Source organism: Pyrgilauda ruficollis, unplaced genomic scaffold, assembly GCF_017590135.1.
Source record: "Pyrgilauda ruficollis isolate IOZ18807 unplaced genomic scaffold, ASM1759013v1 scaffold67, whole genome shotgun sequence".
NCBI classification, from domain to species: Eukaryota; Metazoa; Chordata; class Aves; order Passeriformes; family Passeridae; genus Pyrgilauda; species Pyrgilauda ruficollis.
In genome coordinates, this window is record NW_024528488.1 from 1657854 (window position 1) to 1681950 (window position 24097).

A 24097-nucleotide genomic window follows, 5' to 3' on the forward strand; every position below is an offset into this window, starting at 1 on the left:
GGTATTTATTTCAGTGTTGACAGTTCCCTCTCTTGTGTGAAAAGAATGCGATCCATTAAATTTAAAGGGTCACATTTGTCTCCTTAGTGGCTGTATTGTATTTCTGATCCATAGCTGTTCTGTGATAAATCTGGGGCTATTTCTCTTCAGCCACTTGTAGTTTATACAAGTTCCCTGCAGACACTCATCGGTCCAGACTCAGCATCTGACACTTTGTACTGGTGAATCTCTCAATATTTTCATTACTGTGTCCTCCCAGTCCTCCAGTTCTCTTTGTATTTGTGCTCCCAGTCTTCCTGTAAAAAGCACAGGCTGATTCAGTTTGCAAAATTAACACAAATGAGTTTACTAAAAAGATTAGTTCCCAGATTGATGCTTGAATTTTGCTTATGATTTTCTAAATGCCCTTTTACTTACTTAGTCCCTGACCTGCTTTAAATATTTCTGTTATTTCTACATCTGACTGAATCAGTAATTTCCTTGTTGTGGTTTATCTGGGAGATCGAATCTACCTGCACTTGGCTGATTTACATCTGGTTATTTTATAAACATGCAAACAGCAGATTTGGGTCTGGGCTAACCTGCTGAATTCTACATTTTCCCTAATCACTTGAATGTGTTTAGGTAATGATCCTTTCAATATATTCACATTTTATTTCACATTCTTTATGTGAAAGATCTAAAGTAGCCTTTTTTTCAGCAGTAAATTAAAATTTCTGCAGGACATAGGTTTGTATGTTTGTATTCAGTGATAAATACAACCTGAGATTTTGGCTAGAAAAGAAACACTTCTCACAACAGTGCTGGTCCCACGGGATAGGTAATAAAATTGGAAAGAGGAATTACAGTAGCTCTCAGACTAATAAGAATTTAAAAGGCAAATATTAATCAAAAGGTGATGACTGATCTGTATTTACTGTAAATTATACGGTGTGCAAGCCTGGAGGGGTAATTGAAAACTACTGGTTCTCCAGAGTTTCTACAACAATCTCCTTGGACATTTTTGACAGTGAAGTGTCGGAACAGAGCAGCAAAAGGAATTCTGGGTTTTGTTGTAAATGGAAAAGAGTAGAAAATGGAAAGGCACTGCTGAGCCTTTTGGTGAGCAGCACTTTCCCACCTCTGTAGAGTTAACCTGGGTACATCGGTATAACCAGGGATCTCATCAGCTCCGTGACTTTTGGATGTCCAATTGCCATCCCAGTTCCTACGGTGAGTACTCGTGCGGCATTCCCGGTGCAGGGTGCAGCAAGGCACAAGGAGCAGGAATGCACCACAGCCCCACCGGAACCGAAGGGCAGACAGCAGGAGCACTTTCATCTGGGATTTTTCTGGAACTGTTAGTGCATGGAAAATGTAACTTGCTTCAGGGTTCTCTATAGTTTTTGTGAGAATTAGTGCTGAAAATCAGCTTGCTCTGTTTCCCTGTGATACTGATGGAGGTAAGGGCTCTGGAAGAGGAGATGGTGATGCTCAAACCGGAGCTCCGAGGTGGAGCTGCAGAAGGAGCCTCAGGCGCTGCATCTCCAGGCCGAGAAGTTCAGCATTCCAGAGGAGCTGCACGGCCAGACCCGGGAGGTGCAAACCCCACCAGACAGACCCGAACGCGTCCGCAGCCGTACGGGAGCAGCGCTGCGCTCACAGCAGTGACACGGAGCGGCGTGCTGTGCTTCCCGGCGCCTCCTCGGCAATCCTGCGGGACTCCTCACGTCCTTCCCGGGCAGCTCCGAGCGAGAGGCGCCACAGCGGCCGGTCGGGCTCTGCTCCGCACGCCGCGCTCCTTTCCGCGGCGCGGGCCGAAAGCTCCGGCTCCCCCTCGCCGGAGAGCTCCGCGGGCAGGGCCGCGCTCCCCCTACCGCGCATGCGCGCGCAGGGTTGGCGGGGCGGGCTTGGCGGGCGAGCGGCGCCGGGGCCCGGCGGGGCTCTGAGGGCGGCGGTAGGGCCCGGCGGGGCCGTGAGCGCGGCTCCGTGCGGTCGGCGGCACTAGGGCCCTGCGGGGCGGTCGGGCGGCTCTAGGGCCCGGCGGGGCACCGCGGGCGGCTCTAGGACCCGGCAGCGCGGGGTGGGCGGCTCAGGGGCCCTGCGCGCCCACGCCGGGGGTCTCGGCCCCCCTCCCGCCACAGAAGGAGCAATGGCGGCGCCGTAGCGCGGCCGCCGAACCCCCGCCCGAGCGCCGCGCCCGGGCCCGGCGGGAGCCGAGCGGGGCCGCCGCTCCTCCTCCTCCTCCTCCCGCCGCCGCTCCCCGCAGCCCCGCGGCCGCCATGGCCACCGAGCTGGAGCCGCCGGCCGCCGGCGCCGTGTCGGGCGCGGCGCCGCTGGAGGCGGAGGAGGACGAGGAGCACTGGCTGTACGGGGGTAGGTACCGCCGGCCGCGGGGACAGCGCGGGGCCCCGGCCGGCAGCGGGCCCGGCCCCGCCTCAGGGCCGCCCCCGGCTGCGGGGCCGTGCGGGAGCGGGGGCGGCCCCGCGGGAGCGAGGGAGGGACCGGCATCTCTCCCTGGGCCCCCTCAGGGACCGGCTCTGCCCCGGGCCCAGAGAGGGACCCGCGTCCGCCCCCGGCCTCCCCTCAGCAGCGCTTGAGCCGCTCTTTCTGGGCGGGTGGCGGCGTGTTATTGTCTTCTTATCAATAACATTGGTGCAGGGAGGTTAACGAGATGCTTTGTTAAGAGTTTCAGTTAGCTAATCACCCAAACCGTGTGAACCCCTGGGCTAACGGGACTGGGATGTGGCCGGTATAAGCCACAGGACTTCATTGAAACGTCTTTGTCCTCCCCATAGGCTTTCCACATGAATGCTTTTATGTTTCTTCTTCCCTGGCACGTCAAAATTCTATATAAAGACCTTGATAGGTGACTTAAGTTCCTATTTGATAGTTGTCTCTGTTCTCTGAGACTTAGAATATACATTTTGAACTTGGTTTGGTGTGAGACATCACCTCTGCAGATGGATGGCATTTGCTGGGTTGGGTTGATTTTTAGTTGTTCCATTTCTAGTTGAGCTTTGTTAAAAACAGAGCATAGGGGTTACAGTGCCTTTGCACCAATGGGCATTTCTGTACCTGTGACGTCTTTTGTGCTTGAATTTAGCTTTTTCCTTTTACTTGAATAATTTCTTTGTTCTTACTGTTGTTTTTGCAGATGACACCACTGGCAAGCAAGAAGATGGACCGATTTCTGGGTGAGTCCTGAGGCTGTTTATTCATTGTAGTTATACATGGTGTAAAGATTGAGCCTTGTTGAGCAGGGCTTCGTGGGTGCTTTAGAGCAGTGCTGTTGCCAGGAACAGCAGCCTGTCCTTTCCCCATCCCATGGGATCATCCCCAGCTGCCACCATGGGGGTGGCAGGCATTTATGAATGTGGAAGCTGAACTGGATGAGTGGACTGGTTTGATTTAGAACTAACTTTTAGCCCTTTTTTTCTCTCAGCAATTAGCTTCAAACCAGAACTCTTTTCCAGTTTAATTCCATGGGAAAAATGATGCCCTGAGGATTGGCTTTGTGCTAGCTTGGCATTGGTAAAACTGGCCTGTGCTTTAGTCTGGGAAAGGTAAAAACCTTAAGCTTGGGTTAAAATCTTGAGCTGCTCAAGCCAGCATATTCTGTGAGATCTCTCAAGTGGTGTGGGTAAGACTTGGAGAGAAACCAATCATCATTTTGGCTTTCTGTGTGAGGAAGGGATTGTCTGTCCTGGGTTATATTTCCTCTCTATTTGTAGCTGTGTGTTTTGCACCAGCAGAGCTTGGTCTCGGCACAGGATTACCTGTTTGCCATTTTAAATGTTACATTTTTCAGAAGGCTTGGTGTTCACTGGGCTTGTGTGTGTTGAGCCCCTTCCAAGGTTCAGTTTAGAGTTTATTGTCATTGTAGGTTCAGTGTCTGGAATGTTGAGGTTGTTACAGATACTGTCCTACTTCTGTGCTTAAGGAGTATGAAGGCTTGTTCAAATAAACAAGTGATGAAAAACATGGTAAATTGTTACCTAAAAACATCAAATGAGCTTTGTGAGGAGGAACAACTTTTAGACAGAAATTTACAGCTGCTTTACATAAATCTGCTGTTCCTTGTCACATTCATCTGAATGTAATTTTACTTTACAAGCAGGAATAAAAATCTGAATTTCCAGCAACTGTCTCCAATAACTGCAAAATGCAGTAAGGAAGGATATTAGTGGCCATGCTGGCTGTCCTTTTTTTTCCCTCTTTTTACTCCCCCCCCCATATTTCTTTGTTACACAATGAGCATCTACCTAAAAGAAGAACTGTGGGGTGTTTTAAGAAAAATTACTCTTTGTTGGCTGTGCTGTCAGCAGCTGCAGCTCCAGGGATGCACTGCTGGCTTGTCTGGAGTGTTTGTCCCCAGGCAGGGAGCAGAAATCTGCAGAGTTTGGGATGCAGCATCACTGACATTCCCGAGCCTGAGGGATGTGTTAGAGGCCAGCAGGGTGCTGTGCTGTCAACAGTGCCCAGGATTATGTTGGCATTCTGGGCAGGTGAAATCTCTGCCAGTTTTCTGTGCCCAGACAGTGCTGGGGACCTGTCAGCTGCTTCAGTCCTGGGAAGCAGAGAGGTTAGGGGAAGGCTCCTGGTTCCCAAGTGTCTCTCTGAACTCCAGTTCATACATTTTAATGCACACCCACAGATGCTTCATGTGACTTTGAAGCTGAAGGTAACACCTGCCACTCTTCCTGAGCTCAGAATCTCAGAGTTTTGAGGAGATTCAGGGTGGAGGTCAATGCCGAGTTGCTTGGATTGGGCAAAAAGTTTTTGAATCCATCACAGATATTTTCTCCAGTGGTCCCTGCTTTGGTCCTCATGTCACAGCCTGTGTCTGCAGCATGGAAATACCTGGAGGCTGATTTTCCCTTTGACATCTTGGCTGCCTTATATACCTGACAGTGTGTGCAGGTGTCACATCAGGAACTTGGCACCTCTGGGACCTGTGCTTGGTCAGCTGCCCAACCTTCAGCCCTCCTTTTGATCTTGGCCTGATGAATTTCTTTGTGTATGGGACTTTCCCAAAATGGGGCTTCATTTATGCTCAGATTGTTTGTTCTTTGCTTTACATTCAGTAACAGTTGAGTTGTGTTATTTTGCCTTTCTTGTGTGGTGTCTCGTGTCATTCTGAAGTGGCTTTAATGTGACCAGTGTTTGGATTCTATGAGGTGTTGCCTGTTCATTTTTGAAAACAATCCTGTGGATGTTTGTTGTCTGACATGGGATTTTAAATTAATAGCAACATCTCCACAAAGCACTGGTGGAGAATTGGGTTTCTTTGGCCTGGGCTGTTCTGATTGTTTCTCTTGAAAAAACTCAGAATTATTTTGAAGTTCTGTGAAGCTTTACCTGTGACATTAGAGACAGATGAGCTCTCTGTATTTCAGTTCTGTAACACCTGGCACACTCTTTTCTAGCATGTGTACATCAATTCCACTTTCTTGCTTGGCCAGTGCAATGCACAATGTTAACATTTGTACAAACTCTTAAACTGGAGGTAAATCCAAACCTGACTGTTGTTTCATCAGGTCTAATTTGTAATGAGTGAGAAGAATGGGTGCATAATTTTTCCCATAACTTTTCCTTTTGGAATTTTAACTACTTCCTGTAAACTATTTGTAGAAACACTAAAATCACTTTTTCCTTAATTTCTCTGGGACAGATGCCTTTGCTGCTGACTAAATGCATGTGTAATTATTAGCATCCTTAAGGAGGAGGTGAAATTTTGCTTATTATGGTCTTATTCTTATCAGTTGTGATTGTGCCAAATCCGAGCTGAGCCAGCTGCCACTGAGCTGTTGAGTGCTGTCAGGTGCTCTCTGGATGTGTGAAACTGAATCTTCCCAGCAAAAGCAAAGCCAAGCCAGGAGGATGGATTTTTTTGTCAGGTAGTTGAGCAAATGCCAGCAGAACAAACACACAAGAAGAATAAAGCACTGTGTGAAAGTCACCTGCGCAAAGGCTTTAGAACTCCTTGTAGTGACCCTCTAGGCTGGGCTTGTCCACTTTCTCTTCTGTGTCATGGTCACTTTGTTTTCTCTGTCCCTGCCACCAGACACACAGAGTCTGCTCACCCTCTGCAGGATGCTCCCCAGGAGAGCCGGCCCGTCAACAACGAGGACCGAGAGATGGCCCAGCACGTACGTGTCCCACTGCCCACGGTGCCATGGGGATCTCTGTGCGACAAGCAGGGAGTGTAAAGATCCTGATACTGCCTAATACCTAGATCTGCAGTGTTGGGATGTACTGCCAGCCATTCCCAAAGCTAGATCCAGAAACAGCCTTGTCTTGTCATCCTGCCTGGGGTGGTGCGGAGGGGAGCCCTGCTGCAGGCTCTGCTTATACCCTCTCAGGAGGCAGATCAGGGTCTCTGATGCTGCAGTCTGGTAGGAAAAGCAGAACACGATGTGTTCCAGCTCAGTATTGAGTGTGACTTCTCCAGGACCTGTAAAACATGGCTGGGATAGAAAGCCCAAGATGCTGGGAATCAGTTTTGGTTCAGGCTCAGACCTGTGAGAATGCAATCTGGTGGCTTGGTGCTGGAAGAGGAGGAGGAGGGTTGCTTCTCCCCACCCATCTCTCCTGGACTCTTTGATGGGTTTGTTTTCTGCCACATCAAGAGGGTTCATTCAGGGTTCTGGCAGACCCACGTGCTGTGGAAAAGGAGGGAGGGTGAGGGACATCTTCCTCATGTAGGGTGAGATGCTAATTCAGCTCATGCTTCTCAGAAAACTGCACTTGCTGGATATCTGGAAGATTTCTTTTTCTATTCCTTTACTTTTGTGCCCAGCACTGGGGTAGCACTGGAGTCAAATCTGTACAGTGAAGTGACTTGGGGGCTGACTGTGCTAAATCAGCCAAACCAAACTCCTCAGCAGCTCGCTGCCACAGAAGTTGTGGTGAGAGAATATTTGCCTTGAGGTTCTTAGGTGAAGCCTGGTGAATGTATTTTGGTGGTTCTCATTTGTGGTTGTGTACTTTGACCGTGGCCCTTGTGAAGGAGATGTGTCAGAAAAGCCCCAACTCTCAAAAAGAGTGGGGCAAAGGAACTGAGGGATGAGGTGAAGTTCTTAGAACTGGGCTAAACCTTCCCCAGGTTCAAAAATATTACTCCAAATTTCATGTAGGGCCAAATCTTCAAAGGATGCAGGAGTGTCTCCGTTAGCAGCTGCCCATTGTTGTTGAAGGCTGTTCAGGAAGCTTCCTGAGATTTGGCTGTGCTGGAGAATTCTCAAGTTGTGCGTATTGATGAGCTGCTGTGTGACTGCTGTTGCAGGCCCTTCCCAGTGGTGAGGATGATGAGGATGACAGTGACAGTGACAGCGATGACGATGATGTGAAGGTCACAATTGGCAACATCAAAACGGGAGCGCCGTCCTACATGTGGGTACTGCTGGGTGTGGGGTTTGGGGCTGAGGGATCCCAGCATGTGGGGATGGAAAGGGATGAGCTGAGAGCTGCTCTGGCTCCTGGGAGCAGTGGCCAGATCACCACAATGGCTCAGGAGCTGATGGGCAGCTCTGCCCTGCAATTGCTTGTTGGAGAATCCATCTATAAAATGGGAATGACAATCCGTGGGGCTGCTGCTGGAAAATTAACTTACTAATTCCTGGGCTCCCTGGGGCAGAATCAAAGGTGGGAAGTTCTGTTTAACTAATCTGTGAAAACTTCCAGAACTAAAATCTGTACTGCTAAGAATTTGCATAAGCTGTGAATTCACTAATTTCTAGCTGTCTGATTTTCTGTGGCTCAGAAATGGCAAGGCTGGATTTGAGAAGCAGGAAATTATACTTTCTACAACTCTGCCTAATGTGCACTGAATAAAAATAATGAGAGAGCATTTTGCTTGCTGCTGGCAGCCTTCCTCTTACACAAATGACTTACCTGTGCTTTGCTGCGTATTCTAATTTTTCCACTTTATGGATAATTTCCTTCTCTTGTTGTAGAGGTGGTTTCACTGTGATGGATGACTCTGAATAGCAAACCCAGGTGAACTATAGCATCTCCTGAAGGGTGTCAGGGCTTGAATATATTTTGCATGGGAATCTTTAGCTAAGTAATTTGTTCAAATGCCAACGTAGTGATTCTTTTCCAATAGGGGAACTCCTATGAATCTAAACTTAAAAACGGGTAGAGGCTATGGCGCATCAGCTTCAGGTACTGCTGTTATTTTTATCCTTCACCTTTCCAGTGTTTCACCTGCCTGGCACTGACAGCTGCAGCAGCTGCAAATTTTGCTCTATTTAAATGAATATAGAATTAGTGTAAACCAGCAATAGGAAGTGTATTTCCTAAAAATCAGTGCTCCCAGCATAGTCTGAGGGGGCAGGATGCAGTGGAGTAATTTAATTACTCATCACTGAGCAAGGTGATTATAATTCTATTTAAACTAGGAAAAAATGTATTGATTGATACTTTTATAGTAAAACCCCAGAATATTTCTAAAATATATTGTTGCACCGGGGCTGAGCATTGCAGCTCTGGAGAAGGACTGCAACTCAGTGTCCTGAGCTACTTGAAGTGTACAATACTGAAAGAAACAAACTCTGGCCTTGAGTAACAGCTGTGGTTATTTGGCTGCTGAAATTTTCCACACCATTCAGTTTAGTTTCTGCTGTAAGTTGCGTCTTGGATTCTGTCCTTCTGCATATGTGAGACTGTCCTTTCATGGGCTTCATTTACTCCCTTCCACTAATTGCTTTTTCCAAGTGAATTCTCTTCTGATTGAGAAAATAAGAACAAATTCCCCTTGTAGGTTCTGTACCTGACAGATTTTTGCAAACTCCTGTTAGTCCACTGAAGGCTGATCCTGAGAAAGTCTCTTGTTATGAGAAAATGTGTCTGTCTTGGGAGGGGAAAATAGATACTTTGCCTGGGGAGAAAAATAATTTAATTTTATTTTCATTTGGGATAAATTTCATGCATGTCCTAATGACTTACTCTGTCTGTAGTACCAATCTGGGTTGAATTTGCTTCTCTGCTGTTCAGCTGCAGGTGCTGCACACCCTGTTTGTTTATGGAGTGACTGGAGTCCTTTTTATTAAAAAGCTGATTGTGGTTACCTGCGTGCTGTAAACCCGGTGATTAATTCACTGCAGTGCTTTGTTTTTGCTGGAATAATTTGCTGAGCAAATGAGTGGATTAAAGGCATTGCATTAAAAGTTGTAACAGTCCCTCTCTTCCCAAAGCCAAGTTGCAGCCCAAAGGTATTGACTTGGATGCCGCAGGGAATATAAATGGATTGCCTGTGATAGAAGTGGATTTGGATTCATTTGAAGACAAACCGTGGAGGAAACCAGGTGAGGCCTCACAGTTCCTTGTGGTAAATATTTTCTGCAGTTCTAGTTGTGTCTCTTGATTTCCACATGTAATTTCTGTCCATTTGTTGTTGCCAGGGAACAGGGAAGCTGGAACAATGTGTGTTGCTCAGTCTCTGCTGCCTGGCTAGACAGTCAATGGCATTTACTGATTGAACAAGCCATGCTCTATGTAAAATTGGGTTGCATTTATTCTAGTAATTGAACTTCCCTAAAGGGAACAGTATTTTTTTAAATGGTCTATTTCATTAATTCCCTACTTCCTGAGAACATTGCACTGATACCAATCCAATAATGTTTGGCCTTAAAGGCAGCTGAGTGGGGTCAGGATTTGGTGTTGATATTTGTTTTCCTCTTCCTGTGCAGGAGCTTGTTCTGTGTCCCCAGGCCAAGCACAGAGTTGTCCCTATGGTCCCTCCTCATTTGGGTCCTGGGGCTGCCCACACTTATTTGTATGAGGGAGATTTCTCCTCCTACAGCTGTAGGATGCTACAAATCAGCTGCTCTTTTTCTTCTGATACTGGAACTAGACATGCAGATTTTTGCTGTGCTACTCTCATAAAATGTGCTCTGATGAAATGTCAACTGAAACAAAAAGTCCACTTGCCTTTTCCCAGCCATCATGATTCTCCCTGTCAGCCCCTGTATTTTATTTATCTTTCAGCAATATTGCTGTGCTGAGTAAGTAGAGCTTTCCTGAGGTTGCCTATGGTGTGGTCTGGGTACCTCCTGCCCACATGAAGGGCACTCCAGTGCTGAAAGCTCCATGGGCATGTCCAGGTATCAAACCAGCACCGAAGCACCCTGCAGATGGTGCAGGCAGAATGGAACAGAAGCTTTTCTTCTGCAGGGATTTCTCCTTGATTGCGAAGTGAGACAGAGGGGAATGGGAAGAAAATGAGTTAGAAAGAATGCAGTGAAGTTCAAAGATAAAGCGTGGACATGGTTGTGGCCATGCTGACATCCCTGGACCAAAGTAGAGCCAGCTGGCCCTAAAACAGTGTTGGAATGCAATAGAGGGAAGATTTCTGCAGAGCTGTGTGGTCTGTAAGTTTATTTTAGATAGCAAGTAGCTCATTACTCAACAGCCTTTCAAGTTTATATCCTTTACAGTTAATTGTTCAGCAGCTTGGTATGTCTTTGAGTGAAGGAGTGGAAGGAGAAATCCTGTGTGGAAGAACTGATAGAGGTCTGAAATAGAAGCTGATAAAATCGACAAGTAAATGTGTTGCTGAGTCGGTGTGGATGCAGTTTGCATGTTTGGGTGGTACAGCAGGAAGAGTGGCCAGCCCAGGAGATAAGCCTCACTGCTTAGACCTCACAGTTAAACCAAGCTCAGCTTGGGCAGAGTTTTGCCTCACTCTTGTAGCAGCTCTTTGTTTTGGAGTTGGTCTGTGTAGGAATATCTTTACATGGGGGATGTTTGAGGGACACCTCAACAGGGCAGGAGGTGCTTTGTAGTGCTGGGAGGTGGGAGGGGTGCTCCTGTAATTCCTGCAGCTGGGATTGCCCCTCTGCATCTCTGGTTTCTTGGCAAGCAGTTTGTGGTCACCTCTGTTATTCAGAAGTGCTCGTGCTGAATTAGCACATTGCACAGGAGACTGGCAGTGGGAGATAACACTCTGGAATGGCTAATTAGGGTTGTGACTGAGATGTAATTACTTGTGTAGTCTGGGATGCATCAGTAAAAACCTTCCACTTCAGCTGCCTTTCACGGAATGGGTGAGCCCCAGAATCTCAAAACAGCAAAGGCAGTGATGGTCAGGAGGGGAATGTGTGGGCTTAGTTCTGCCAGGAAAAAGGTTCTGTGGCTCCACCCCATTTTTGTGGTAGGGGCTGGAACTGTCTCTCCTGTGCTGTGCCCAGCACTCAGCTGATGTGGACAATAGGAAGAAACCAGCCTAAAAAAAATCAGGCTGGTGAATAAGTGATTGCAGGGAGCTCCCAATGGCCTGTGGAGGTGCTGTCCTGTGTGTCCCAGGGGCTCCCACTGGTGTCCTGTGTGTCCCAGGGGGTCCCCCTGCTGTCAGGCCATGTTCCCCTCCCACCCAAGGTGCAGGCACTGTCTCCTCTGTGGCACCCGCAGCTTTCTGACAGGGAAAGGCAAGACTGGGCTCTCTGGAAAACTTTTGTTGCCTCAACCCTTTATATAAGCAGTTAAAGGACAGCTTGAGAGTGCAAGTGTGCAGAACCTCTGTGTTAACTCCTGCTCCCTCTGCCAGGTGCTGATCTTTCTGATTACTTTAATTATGGATTCAATGAAGAAACATGGAAAGCTTATTGTGAAAAGCAGCGGCGGCTTCAGCTGGGGCTGGACCCTGCTCCTCCCATCAGCACTGAGAACAAGATCACGGTGGGTGACGTGTGGCTCCAGGAAAACTGGGATTGTGTTTGTAGTCACAGAGATGAGGGTGTAAGAGCAGGAGATACCTCAGTTCTGAGCTGTTCTGTGTGCTTTCAGCAAGGAGAAATGCAAAAATTAATCTTTAAAGATTAAATCTCTGTTGAAAGTCTTTTCTGTGTGGAAGGAATAGTTCCATCAGCCTGGCAAGTTTGAACCACTACAGCAGCGAGACTAGAGTGAATTTCCAGTTGACTTGTAGGGGTGTTTGCTTGGAAAACCCTCTGGATCACAGAAGTGCAGGGAGGGGAGCTGAGCCTCCAGCATTGCTTTGCTTACTGCTGGAGCCTGCTGCTGTGGTGTGGCTGCCTTTTGTGTTTGCAGACTGCTTTGGCCATCAACTTTGCAGGAGTCCATGGTGGCCATCAGAGCTTCAGCCAAATTGTCAGTACAGCAAGTATTGCCCATTCCAGTTTTGACTTAGTGACTCCATGGAAAATGATTTAAGTTTAATAAACTCATAACAGGACTTCCAGTGGGAGACAGTGGACAGCAGGCTGAGGCTGGAATGGCCGTTAGCTGACAGAAATGGCTGTGCCTTGACTGAGGAATAGGTTGCTGTGCTTGTTCCTTTTCTTTTGCTGAGGATTAATCTCTGGTGCTCCATTCAGTTGAAAGAAGGGCACAACACCCATGTGTTATCTATTACCTTCCATAGGTTCAGCAGGGAAGAACAGGAAATGCTGAAAAAGAAGTGGAAAGCAACATCATCAAAACAGAGTTCAAAACAGACTTCTTGGCTCTGGTGGGAGGACGAATGAAGGCTGGGCCTCCTCCCAACAGGTAAGAGAGGAGCATGTAATTCATGGGGGCATCTAAGAGCCACCTGGGCCACATCTGAGTCTCCTCAAGCCTCAAAGAGAAGCTTTTAAGCTTGGCAGGAAGCTGCTGTGGTCACTCATTCAGTGTCACTTCCAGCAGTACAAACCCTGCCTGTCCATGGCCCCCTCCTTGGCGCAGGGAGGGAATCCTGGATCCCAGCTGATGGGACACATCTCTGGGAGTGGAAGGAGCCAGGCAAACACCTCAGCTCTGAGGGCTCACACTGCTGACATTGCTTGTGCTTGCGTGGCTTATTCCTACTCCCACGATGTTAATCTTTGCCTCCTCAAGTGGAAGTGGATTACGAGTTTGGCAGAGGATAAGAGGAGCTGTTGGTTCCTGAGCCTGTGTGCGACGCTGCTGGATGTGTGGTAAAACAACTGAGTCATTCTGAGGGGCAGCCTCTGCTGGGGAAACCACTAGGCCCTTAGAAGATCGATGGGGTTTTTATCAAAAGCTTCAGAAGAACACACCAGATGAGCCAGAGCTTTGGGCTCACGGTGTTTCTGTTGCTTCATTCACAAAACAGCTTTTGCACACCTGCCTTGCAGAAAGCAGCCCTGCATCCCAGCTTTACCCCTTGTCTGGGAACCAGCTCTGTGCTTCAGGAATGAACATTAAAGCTCTGCTCAGTCTGTTGGATTTGAGCATTTTTGAAGCATTTCTGTCCCGGTGTGTAATCCCTGTTTTTACACCTTTGGATAACATTTGTGGTGTTCAGAGAGCCCAAACCCACCCCTGCTCAGAGGGAAATTGTTCAGGAGTGCAAACGGGCTTCTCCTTGACTTCTCATCCCCATTTGAAAGATGTTTCCCTGGTGGGAAAGAAAGCATGAAAGAAATCTGCTGACAGCAGGGAAAATTGCTCCTTGTGGTGGTTCTGAGCCTAAAAAGATGCCTGTGCTTTGTACCAGGAAGCTGGGTGGGACCATTGATGTGATCGGGGGCCAGGCAGGCACAATCCGCAGGGTGGAAGGGAGACGCCGGGATAAACACGCCTCGGAGGAAAACCCCATCCAGGTAAAGCCTCTGCAAGGGGCTGCCTTGACAGATTGCTGATTTTATTGCACTTCTGGTGAATCCTGGGCAAACGTCTGTGTGTTCCTGACCTCCAGTGTCCCAGTTCATACCTGCAGAGCAGCAGGTAACGCCTTGACCCTGTTGAGGTGTGTGCATGGATCATTCCCTTCTGCAGGCTCAGTTAATTTCTGGGTTAAAAGCTTGGTCTTGCTAGGAGCCAGATTTGTCCTTTAAAGGCCAGTCTTCTCTTTGGAATGATAAGGCCTGAGTTCTTTCATCATCAGCCCTCCAAAGTTTTCCTAGGAGTGTGTAGCTGGGAATCTCTTCTGTGGATTATTCCCTTCCCTTCCACTGTGGGGTTGGAATCTTCAAATCTGCAGTGAAGGGTTTGTACCTGGGGCTGGTGTTTCTCTGTACTTTAATATTTAGTCTCAAATCAGTTGGTGCAGCCCACACCTCAGACTGAGCCTGGGCCTGTTACTGGATCTTATCCCTTCTAAGAAATGAAAGCCTGTGTTTAAAGCTGGTCTCAGTTCTGGGCTTGCCTGCCCAGTGTGTGACCATAATGTTCTGGTTGGTTCCTAGGCAGGAAGCTGCAGGGTCTGAGGACCATCTGCCAGGCAAGCCTCCTTCTCTTAGCCACCTTTCTCCTGCCAGATCTGGTAACTTGCCAGAAAAACCTAAACATGGAACCTTTCCCTTCCTAGGCCCAATTCCTTGGGTTTTCTCCATGGTTTTGTGGTCCATTTATTTTTTTAGTAATCAGTTTTCCAGATTTTGCCAACAAGAAGAGTTTGCCTAAGAGACAGAATTTGCTTTCAAAGGGTTTTTAGTTGTTCCTCCCCTTCACAAGCACTGCCAGCTGCACTTCAGGTCACTGTGGTGTCTCTGCATTTTGGTCACTCTTCAGGCACAGCCACAGTCCTGTTGTGGTGACGATGAGGGCGCTGGTGCAGGAGCAGAGGGATTAAAACACTCTCTTCTCATTCCTGTGCCCCCTAAGGTCCTGGGAGACCACGGCAGTAAGCCCCAGCCCCCCCAGCAGCCCCAGCAGCCTTCCCAGCCCCAGCAGCCTCCTCAGCAGCAGCCGTTCGCTCCACCAGCAGGGCCTCCGCCTCCCCCGCTGGCCGGGCCTCCTCCTCCACACTTCCTGCACCCTCCTCCTCCAGTGACTTCTGTTCCACCTCCCCTGCATCCTCCAGGTACGTGTTCACTCCGTGGAACCTGAGCTGGGATGTCCCAGCCCTGGAGCAAATCAGAGGTTTAATGGTTCAGTGCCATGGGATGGGTGAGCACTCGGGGAACAGATCCTTACCCCTGGCCAGGCTTTGTTTAGTCTCCATCAGCCTATTTAATATTTGCCCTGAATACTTAAAAATGGCAGCTGGTCCTTGAAGAAAAACCTGTGGGCTTTGTTTTCCTGAGGGAACCTTCCAGTGCTACTGATCCATTTGCTTTATTGATAAATGTCAGGAAGCAGGTTCCTGTTTCTCTGGGGGAAGCGGAGAACTGTTGCTTCTGGCTTAAATACATCAGGCTGAAGTGAGGGGGCCACACTGTGGGCTTCTGGTCCTGGAGCAGCAGCCAGGCTCTGGAGAGGGCATCAGGAGCACTTCATGCAGTGACTCCTGCCTGAGGGGGATTTGCTGCAGCACTCAAGGGTTCTTTTCCCTAGTAACTTTTCCGTGGTAGCTTTTCCTGCTGCCTTAGATTAAAGTGCTTGGCAAAATCAAGTTGGACACCCTGGAGTGGAACCTGCAGCAGGTTCTCCTGTCCAGCTCCTTCAGTTGTTCTGAAGACCAAAGGAATTGTTTGTGTGTTCACACTCAGAAAAGGAGTTCCCCAGTGTAAGAGAACAGCAACATTTTAAATTATAAAGGTAAAGAAATCATTGCTTGGGAAAATTTTATAACTTATAGGCCGATTCCTGCTTAGTAGCACCAATTTTTCTCCTGCTCTGTTTGCTCCAGTGTGAGATTTATTCAAAATTGTGCTTTGAGGTTTAGCTTGAGGTACAGAGAGTCCATGCAGTACAGAGAGGCCATGCCTTCCTTGTTGTCCTCACTTGTTTTCCCTGCTTATTTCCACAGGCCTGCCACCTCCAGGTCCAATTCCAGGTAGGTGTTACCTTGTTCTTAGTAACAGCAGCAATTTTGATCACACAGGTTCAGAGCATTTAGACTAAGTAACATGAAATAGGATGTCACCAGTTTAGAGCACAGCTAATTTAAGATCAATAAACTCCAACTGAGCATTGTACCTGAGCTGCTTATCTTCTATTCTGACACAAATCTGTAGGTCAGAATAACTTGATTGTTACATTCTGATCAGAATGCAACATGTCTGCATCCCAAGGACCACTTTTTCTCCCTAGGGCTGTAAGAGTTAATTGTTCTTCCTTGATGAATCTTATGTTCAGTATTTATAAGCCAAAATATAAGGTAGCTTTTGCTTTGTTTTTCTTTCCATATCCCTACAAAACTAACAGAGCTTTAGGGTGTGAATTTGGGGAGAAGATCCTACCCTGAAGGAAAATTATTCCATTTTAAACAGGGCCTTGTTTAGAGTAAAAAGATGCTTTAATGGTTTTTAACTGTGAACAGCACTCATGAAGCTGCAAGATCTTGGTGCTCATTTACCCTTCTGTGTCTAGGGCTGTTCCCACCACCTCTGGCACCACCACCAGCTCTCCTCATCCCAACCTTGGATGGGTAAGACCACACCTGGGTAAGATCATGCCATGGGAGCAGCTGCCCTGGAGGGAGGAGGGAAGGAGAACAGATCCAAAATCAGTGCTGGGGATGCACGGTCTGGTCTTGAGTTGGGGTAGGGGAGAGCAGAGTCTGTCTGAATCCTCTGTGCATTCACCTGGATTTGTCATATTCAAGGCACAGGGAGGAGCCAGTAAAATCTAGGTAAAGTCTAGAGCAGTTCACAGCCTGATTTCTTACTGCAGATACTTTCTCCAAAGGTGCTCCAGATAGTTTGTGAGCAGTGGTGCTTTCCCAGGGCAAGCAGTGGGATTATGGCAGGTTTGGAAGCTGTGGCAAAACCCATGAGCTTTTCTGGTAGTGGGATTCCCATAAGAATGCTCCACAGACCTCCAGGAGAAACAGGGTGAAGCTGCAGCACAGCCAGAGCTGTGGGGGTCCCTGATGTCAGTAACTCACCCCCTTTTCTCTCCCAAAGGCAGCCAGCCAGCTACAGCAACAGGCAGCCACCTCCCTTTGGCTACAACTCTGCAGGTGAGCATGGGACAGGACACATCCCACTGCTGCTCTCTCTTCCCTGGCTCTTGGCAGCCCTGGCTTTTCTGAGGCTGACACTCACCATGTCTGCTCCAGCTCCAGGCTCTTGCTGTGTCCCAGATGATCCCAGTCAGGGGCACAGGCTGGGTGTGCTGCTCTGAGTGTTTTGCAGGTGTGGTGATGCAGTTTTGTGGCCCAGTGCTGAGGCCCAGGTCACTGTTCAGGGCAGATGCCCAGCACAGAGAAGCTTCCCTGGTGCCTCAGCAGTGTGTTCTGCCTGTTTGCACACACACATGCTCACCCTCTCTCACACTCTCCCTTTTCCCCACCCTCAGGGATTAGCACAAGCATCCACAACTACTGAGCTTGGCATCTCCTCCCCGAGCTTTTGAATCTCTCCCCCACTTCACCCTCTCCCTTGCCACAGGCACCATCTCCTGTGGTTTTGTAATGGGAGAGGCAGTGCCAGGATTTCAGCAGATCCCTTCCCTGGTGCAGCCCCAGTTCTCTCCCAGTCCTGTAGTGACCAGGAGTGGCTCCTGGCTGTGCTGAGCAGTGGAAGCACAGGCAGCCCTGCAGTGCCTCCCTGCAGGACAGGGCTGGAGGAGTGGCAGTGCCAGCCCTTCCCAAGGAGAGGAGCCTGCCGTGCTGCCAGATGTGGCACTGCTTTGGGATGTCACCTCACCAGTCCAGCTGGCCACCTCTGCCTGCGAAATGCTGGTGGCTCTGGGCTCCCCAGGTGACATCTTTCACTGGCAGGTGGTGCCCCTGGCCCTCCCCAGGTGCCACCCTAGAGCAGAAGGTACCTGGTGGGAGGTGGGACCTTGTAGAGGTGACCAAGAGCCCAGGGCTGACAGAGACTGTGCAGTGCTGCCTGCTCTTGGGCCTTCCCCAGGGAGGAGTTCCCTGTTCTTAGCAAACTGCTGGGAATGAAGGGGAAGCACAGCAGGGAGCTGGGCCGTTGTCTCCTTGGATCCAGCTCTGCTGCCAGAGGGGATCTTTGGAAAGGGCGGGACAGAGGGGGTGCTGGGCATGCTCTGGCTGACAGAGGATTCTGCTCTCTGGCTGCAGATTCAGGTTTCATCAGCTACCCCCCCATCTCCACGTCCCACACGCCCTGGGTGACCACGGTGGACAAGGGCACGAGCAGCTCCAGCAGCAGCCACTGGGAGTACTCGGGCTCCAGGCGGGACAGGGAGCGCGAGCGCGAGCGGGATCGGGACAGGGAGCGCGACCGCGACCGGGACCGCACCCCGACCACCAGTGAATACAACAAGTGAGTGCTGCCTCCTGCTGCTCCCTGGGCAGCCCTGGGCCACCTCAGGGTGTCTGGCCAGGGGCTGGGTATAGAGGACACCAGCTGAATTCTCTGGAATGTCTGGGGAAGAGCTCCTTTGGATCAGTAACTACAGCACAGACCAGGAGCTGTGCCACTGGCTGATTTCCTGTCTCTGGGTCTGGGATTTTTGTTTAAATCCAGCAGAACCAGTTCCTCTTGCTCTCCCATGGGGCCAGTCAATGAAATAGCCCCTCTCTGTTTACTCAGTGTTTCACAGCTCAGTGTGAAGCACTGGCTGGAGGAGCTGCTGCTTCTTGTCTTCTAAATGTCACTGTCAGATCAAAGCACAAACAGCCTGCTCTGCTCCGCTCTCCTGTGGGGCTGGGAGTGCCATTCCCTGGCAGTCAGCCAGGAAATGGGAGCAGGACTGGAGAGACCACCTTGGTGGGAGCTGATGTGGCCTCAGCTGACAGCAGTGCTGGGAGCACTTGGGAAAGAGCAGGAGGCTTGGAGCCTCCCTGTGTTCATCTAAGGTGGAGGCTGGGCTGCAGAGACTTCCCAAACCAATCCCTTTGGTGTTCAGTCAGCAGCAGTGTCGGAGTTTTGCAGACTCCAGGCTCAGAAATTCCAATAATCATTCAAAACATGATTAGAATGTGCATTCCTGGCACAGGGTACTTCCTGCTGGGGAGCTTCCCAGCCCAGGGAGGGAGCTAACAGGGCAGTGTGCTCCTAATATTTTTTTTTCCTTTATAAGCTTTTGGGTACTGTGGATGGAGCGGGGGAAAGAGAACAGAAGACAAACTTGCTAAAATTGGGAAGATCTCAGACTCCCCCACTTCCTGGTCCATGCTGGAGCCAAGGCCTGGGATCAGCACTCCTTGAGCACATTGCTGGCATTTCTGGGTGGTGTGGAGCACCCTGGTGCAGGTCAAAGCAGGTCAAGAGGCCGTGCAGTCCTTTGAAGCACTCCCAGCTGATTGATCCTGGACATTTATTTGTTTCCAGGAGTGTCAGAACAATGTCTCTGACATCCTGTCTCCCAAGCCTTGAGTATTGTTCCCACAGGGGGACTGTTAACCCTTCTGGTTTTGGCTTTCAGAAGTTGACCAGGGGGATGTAAAGGGGAGTGTGGGATGTGTCGCAGTTTGGGGTACACCCTGCCCACTCCTGGGGATTGAATGAGGTGCTTTGAGCAGGTAGAGGGGCACAGACAGAAAGCTGTGCTCACAGTTTGATGTTTTGAGCCCGTGGGGAAGAAAAGAGCCCCTTACAGCAAAGGATGGGAGGTTACCTGGGGTGTCTGTGCTGAGGGAAGCCAGCAGCAGGGAGGGAGCGCTGGAGGAGCGTGTGCGCTGTGCTCCTGCTGCCGGTGTTCCAGGAGCACCCCGCTCAGTTGCAGGTGCCAGATGTTGCCGGTGAGGGCGGCTCAGCTCTGCCCGGTGGCTCAGGCCCGGGGGCCGTGTCCCTGTGCCCACGTGTCCCTTGTCCCCCCAGTGACGACGAGCGGTACCGCTACTACAGCCGCGAGCGCAGCTACGACTTCGAGCGCGATTACCGGCGCAGCCGCGACCGCAGCCGCGAGCGCGAGGAGCGGCACCGCGAGCGCCGCCACCGCGACAAGGACGACGGCAGCAAACACAAATCCTCCCGCAGGTCAGTGGGGAATTCCTGTTCTCGGGGTGGAATGGCAGCATGGCTCATCCCAGCTCCCTCTGTGGGAGCTGTGGGTGGGAGGAACCTCTGGGGCAGGGAAAGGAGACCTTGGGGTTGAGTTGCCACTCGGTGGTGAAGGAGGGATTGAGCTGGGCTCAGCCTCCCAGCAGAGCTGCCATCTTAATGAAAGCACACACAAAGGAGATGCAAGGCCACGACAGAAGCATCAGCTTTTGGTCCTGCTGTTCCTGTGCACCAGGGCAGAGCCCAGAGAATCAATTAGGTTGGAAAAGACCTGTGAGATCGAGTCCAATCTGTGACCCAGCACCACCTTGTCACCCAGACCATGGCACTGAGTGCCACATCCAGCCTTTCCTTGAACATCTTCAGGGACAGTGACTCCATCACCTCCCTGGGCAGCCCATTCCAGTGCCCAGTCACTCCTTCTGTGAAGAACTTCCTTCTGCCTGCACTCAGAAATTGCTTCTTGAGCAGGAGCAGAGCTCTTGCCCAGAGCCTGATGGTGAGGGAAGTGATGATCTGATAAAACTTCTGGGGCAGAGTAGCACATCCTGAAATCACAGCTATTCTGCAGAAAATGGGTTTGCAACAGATGATCTTCCTGGAAGAGCAACCCCCAGCAGAGCAGCAGCCCTGCTCTCTGCGCTGAGGCAGGTTCTGTGCTCAGGTCCTGTGTCACTTCACATCCCATTAATGACTTGTTCTTGCTCTTTTTCCTTGATGTGTCAGCTCCCTTCTTTTAGGGGAAACTCCTGTCAGCTCTGTAGGTAATTACCCTTCTTTTGAAACTGGTATCAGAAAAACTCCTGTGTACTGACTGGAGGAAAAAATTTTTCCTTAAGGAGATGAGTAAGTTTTCAAGGAAGGACTGATTGCTAAAGGGTTGGAAGCAAAATGATAGGAAGAAAGACTAAGACCATAATAAAAACTTAATACAGACAACTGGAAGCTGAGCTGGTATCAGACAAACAAGCCATTGGCTTTAGGGTTATTTCTCAGCTTCCTCTACTCAGAATTGAAACCTTGGAGTAGATACCTCACTGTAAGAATCCCAGCCCATGGTCCCCTCCAACCCAGACCTTCTGGTATTCCCTGCTTGAGGCACACTGAGGTTTGAGCCTGTGTGAGGCACCTGCAGATGAAAGGGTTTCATTTCCAGCTTCCTGCAAACTGAGCAGTCTGCAGGAAATCACTGACGCTGGTTTCAGTATTAAAGGATAGTCACATTGTCCCAGCATAAACCACTGACACAGCGGCCACGAGGTGGCTGAAGGTGTTTTGTGGAGAGGCAGCAGCCTTTTATTTTTCCCTATTTTTCTTGCCTTTAATGGCTGTGAAACCATTTATTAAACCAGCCAGAAAATTACTTGAAGCCAGGAGCTTTTCAGCCAGGTTCAGCCAGTTCAGTGTCTGCTGCTAAACTGGAATTCCAGCTGTGCTAGGAATTGGTCTGTACACCTGATGCTGTCCCTGCTCATGGAGCTGTGCCTGCACAGTCACAGTTTATCCTGGGATAAATTTATCTGCTTGTTCCTGTACTCTGGGCTGTGCTTTAACTCTGCCACCTTCACACCACAGTCAGCTCCTTAGAGCTCCTGTGGTTTGAACCTGTGAGAGAAGCAGCAGAAAATCTTCTTCTGGGGGGGCCAAACCAGGACTCTGCCCTTTTCCTGGTGGGAGGCAGAGCTGCTCCTGGGGCTGTGCTGGCTGCATGGAGCAGCTGGCAGGGCACAGGCTCAGGGCATGCACAGCCTGCTCAGGCCTCTTCTGCCTGGGATTGCTCCCACATCACAGAAATCCTGGGTAAACATTCCCAGTTATCACCCACATCTGGAAAACTGGGGGAGATAAAGAAGTTCCAAAGCACGAAGCCAGTGAAAAGCCAGGTCAGGTGTGAGTCAGCAGAAGCAGAAACAGGATCTGCCTCCCAGATCATGGGGAACCCACTTTTCTCTCACTCCACTGATCCCTTTGCTGCCTCTACTCTAGGGATTTCCCCAAAACGTTAAGAGGAGTGAAAGTTTTAAACACGTCTCGGGTTTAGGACTCCTCCTCTTCTCAGCCTTGGTGCTGTGTCAGAATTGTTGGAGCTCGCTCAGGAGTGGAAGAACAGCAAGGTGTTGCCTGTGGGCACTGCCAGGAGTGGCTGGGCAGTGTGACCGTGGCAGTGTGTGTGTGACAGTGGCAGCGTGGCAGTGCTGATCCTTCCAAAAATCCCTACCGTGCCCTTGGCATTGCTGAGGTGGCTCCCTCAGGTGGGGATCGAAGCCCTGTGTCCATCACTGGGTCCCTGCTGTGGCAGAGCTGTGTCTGATGTCACTTTGTCCCCTCTGTTCCCTGCTCAGGAAGCAGCACGAGAGCGAGGAGGGCGAGAGCCACCGGCGCCACAAGCACAAAAAGAACAAGCGGAGCAAGGAGGAGAAGGAGGCCAGCGAGGACGGTGCCCAGGAGGGCGAGGAGCAGGACACCAAGGAGTGAGCCAGGCCCCCGTCAGCCCTCGGCAGGAACTCTCTCCTCTGGAACCAGCATGGAATTGGTGATGTTTTGTTTGGGGGGTGATTTTTTTTTATTATTATTTTTTACTTTTTTCCAAGGGAAGAGGCTGACTGGGCGAGCCGTGGCACAGCTGGAAGTGCTTCAGGAGCTGAGGCTGCACATGCCCTTAAACTTCCTTTTTTTGTTTGTTTTTGATACAAGACAATACAGCAGTACTAGTTACAAAGCACTGAGCTACTCTACTCATCCACATCCCTAGGGAGAACTTTGGTGTATCAGATCCTATGGTTTCTGATGGAAGATGGCTTCAGCTGAAAACTAATGCAATTAGGTCATAGTTCTTTTTGTCATCATCATTCCTTTTTGAGAACTAGGACAGTAAGTGCAACTTGAAATTTATTGTCCAAAGAACAGCGTGACTTAGATCCCAGGAGCCAGCTTAGAGTCTGGTGTCCAGTAGTGAAAAGTCTCATCCCTGAATAAATTTCTTTATAGCTACAAAAACAGCTTCTGATTTCTCCGTGGCCAGCTGGGCGTGTCAGGAGGAGCTGCAGGATCTGCTCCAGGTGGGCACAGAGGCCTGCCTGGATGTGACAGCTTCCAGAAGCTGCTGAGGGCATTCACACAGCGTGTGCAGAGACTCCAAAACTGGGTTTTTTTATCCATTGCAAAGGTAGTTCTGTCATGTTACACCCCTGTGTGGGGAATCAATGAAGATCCATAGCAAGAGCATGAATTTCTCTTTAATTCCTTTTGACTTAACTATTTTATTTCCTTTTTTTACTAAGAGTTGACTGAATAACCTAGAGTACAGTAGAGAACACCGAGTTCCAGTTAGCAATTTGCTCTCGTGGGACTGGTGTTTCTATTTGGGTATCACCAACACTCCTGTCCGATGCATTCCTTTCCCTTAGATCCCAAAATAAATTTAGTCAAATTCCAAAGTTTCTTTGGATTTAGTATTGGTTGGGGAAGGGGCAACAGAAATGTTTCTGGGTGGGAAGAACAGGGGAAATAATTTTGAGGGGTTTTTGTCTGTCTGGTCATTAGGATCCTGCCCTTCTGTTTGTGTGAGTCCACAGATGTCTCATTTTCCTTTGACTTGTTATTTAAAACTGTCTATTTGTCCTAAAATAATATGGTTCTGAAATGTTCTGTATTTTTTGGTACTGTAATCTTGGAAGTCTTGAGTGTGCCGGGAAGTGCCCAGCCTGTGCCAGGAGAGCCCTTTGGTTTGGGTTCAGCATTGTGACAGTGCAGTGACGGGTTTGTAGCTGCAGAGCCCAGGGGAGGAGGAGGAGAACTGGGACTTCTGCTGGTTTTGGTTTTCATGGAGGTTTTTTAATGTGCTTGAGCTCCTGGGAGATGTGTGTGCACTGAGCCAGGGTTAGCTGGGATCAGGCTGCAGGCTCTTCCTGCCTCTGCAGCCACGGTGGAGCCCAGATTTAGGAATATCACCCACTGCCCCCTGGGCAGCTCTGCGAGCTGCAGCACTCCCAGCTCCTGGCACTGGGTGTGCGAGGAACAAGGGAATGCTCCTGGCAGCTTCTGCTCAGGGCTGGGCTTCAGCTGGGAGTGCCCAAAAGCTTTTAGGAGAATGGGATGAACTTAGAGGAGAAATCCAAGCCAGAGTGGTGAGGAGGATTCAGGAGTGCTTGCTCTGTGCCCCTGGCACTGCTCACGAGAGAGGGGCCCCCCTCCCCTGCAGAGCCCAGGGCAGTGCCAGGGGAGAGGGGCCCAGAGCCCTGGCCAGCCGCCCTCGGGAGCCTGCAGTTGCTGAGGGTGAGACCTGCTGGCTTTCCCAGCACAGGAGCTCTGACCTTGCTGGGGCAGCCAGTGCCAGCGGG

At 49.9% G+C, this 24097-nt stretch overlaps 1 protein-coding gene across 6 annotated transcripts; it reads left to right on the plus strand.

Annotated features, from left to right (window-relative positions):
- Window positions 1-1880: 1880 nt before the first annotated feature.
- Window positions 1881-23409, plus strand: LOC121362844 (pre-mRNA 3'-end-processing factor FIP1-like). 6 transcript variants are annotated; one of them, XR_005956590.1, is made up of 18 exons: window positions 1903-2355; window positions 3137-3176; window positions 6047-6131; window positions 7268-7374; window positions 8090-8148; window positions 9180-9290; window positions 11531-11661; window positions 12368-12492; window positions 13445-13550; window positions 14554-14752; window positions 15641-15667; window positions 16204-16261; window positions 16740-16795; window positions 17870-18074; window positions 19575-19733; window positions 22100-22290; window positions 22510-22628; window positions 22746-23409. XR_005956590.1 is itself a non-coding variant. In XM_041484718.1 (16 exons), the coding sequence occupies exons 1-16, from the start codon at window positions 2262-2264 to the stop codon at window positions 22230-22232; spliced, it is 1695 nt and encodes a 564-aa protein (XP_041340652.1). In that variant the 5' UTR covers window positions 1881-2261; the 3' UTR covers window positions 22233-23409. The 6 variants fall into 6 exon arrangements, 2 of the variants coding, with proteins under 2 accessions (XP_041340652.1, XP_041340653.1); XR_005956588.1 differs by having other exon boundaries at window positions 22100-22628; XR_005956589.1 differs by having other exon boundaries at window positions 22510-23409.
- Window positions 23410-24097: the final 688 nt, after the last annotated feature.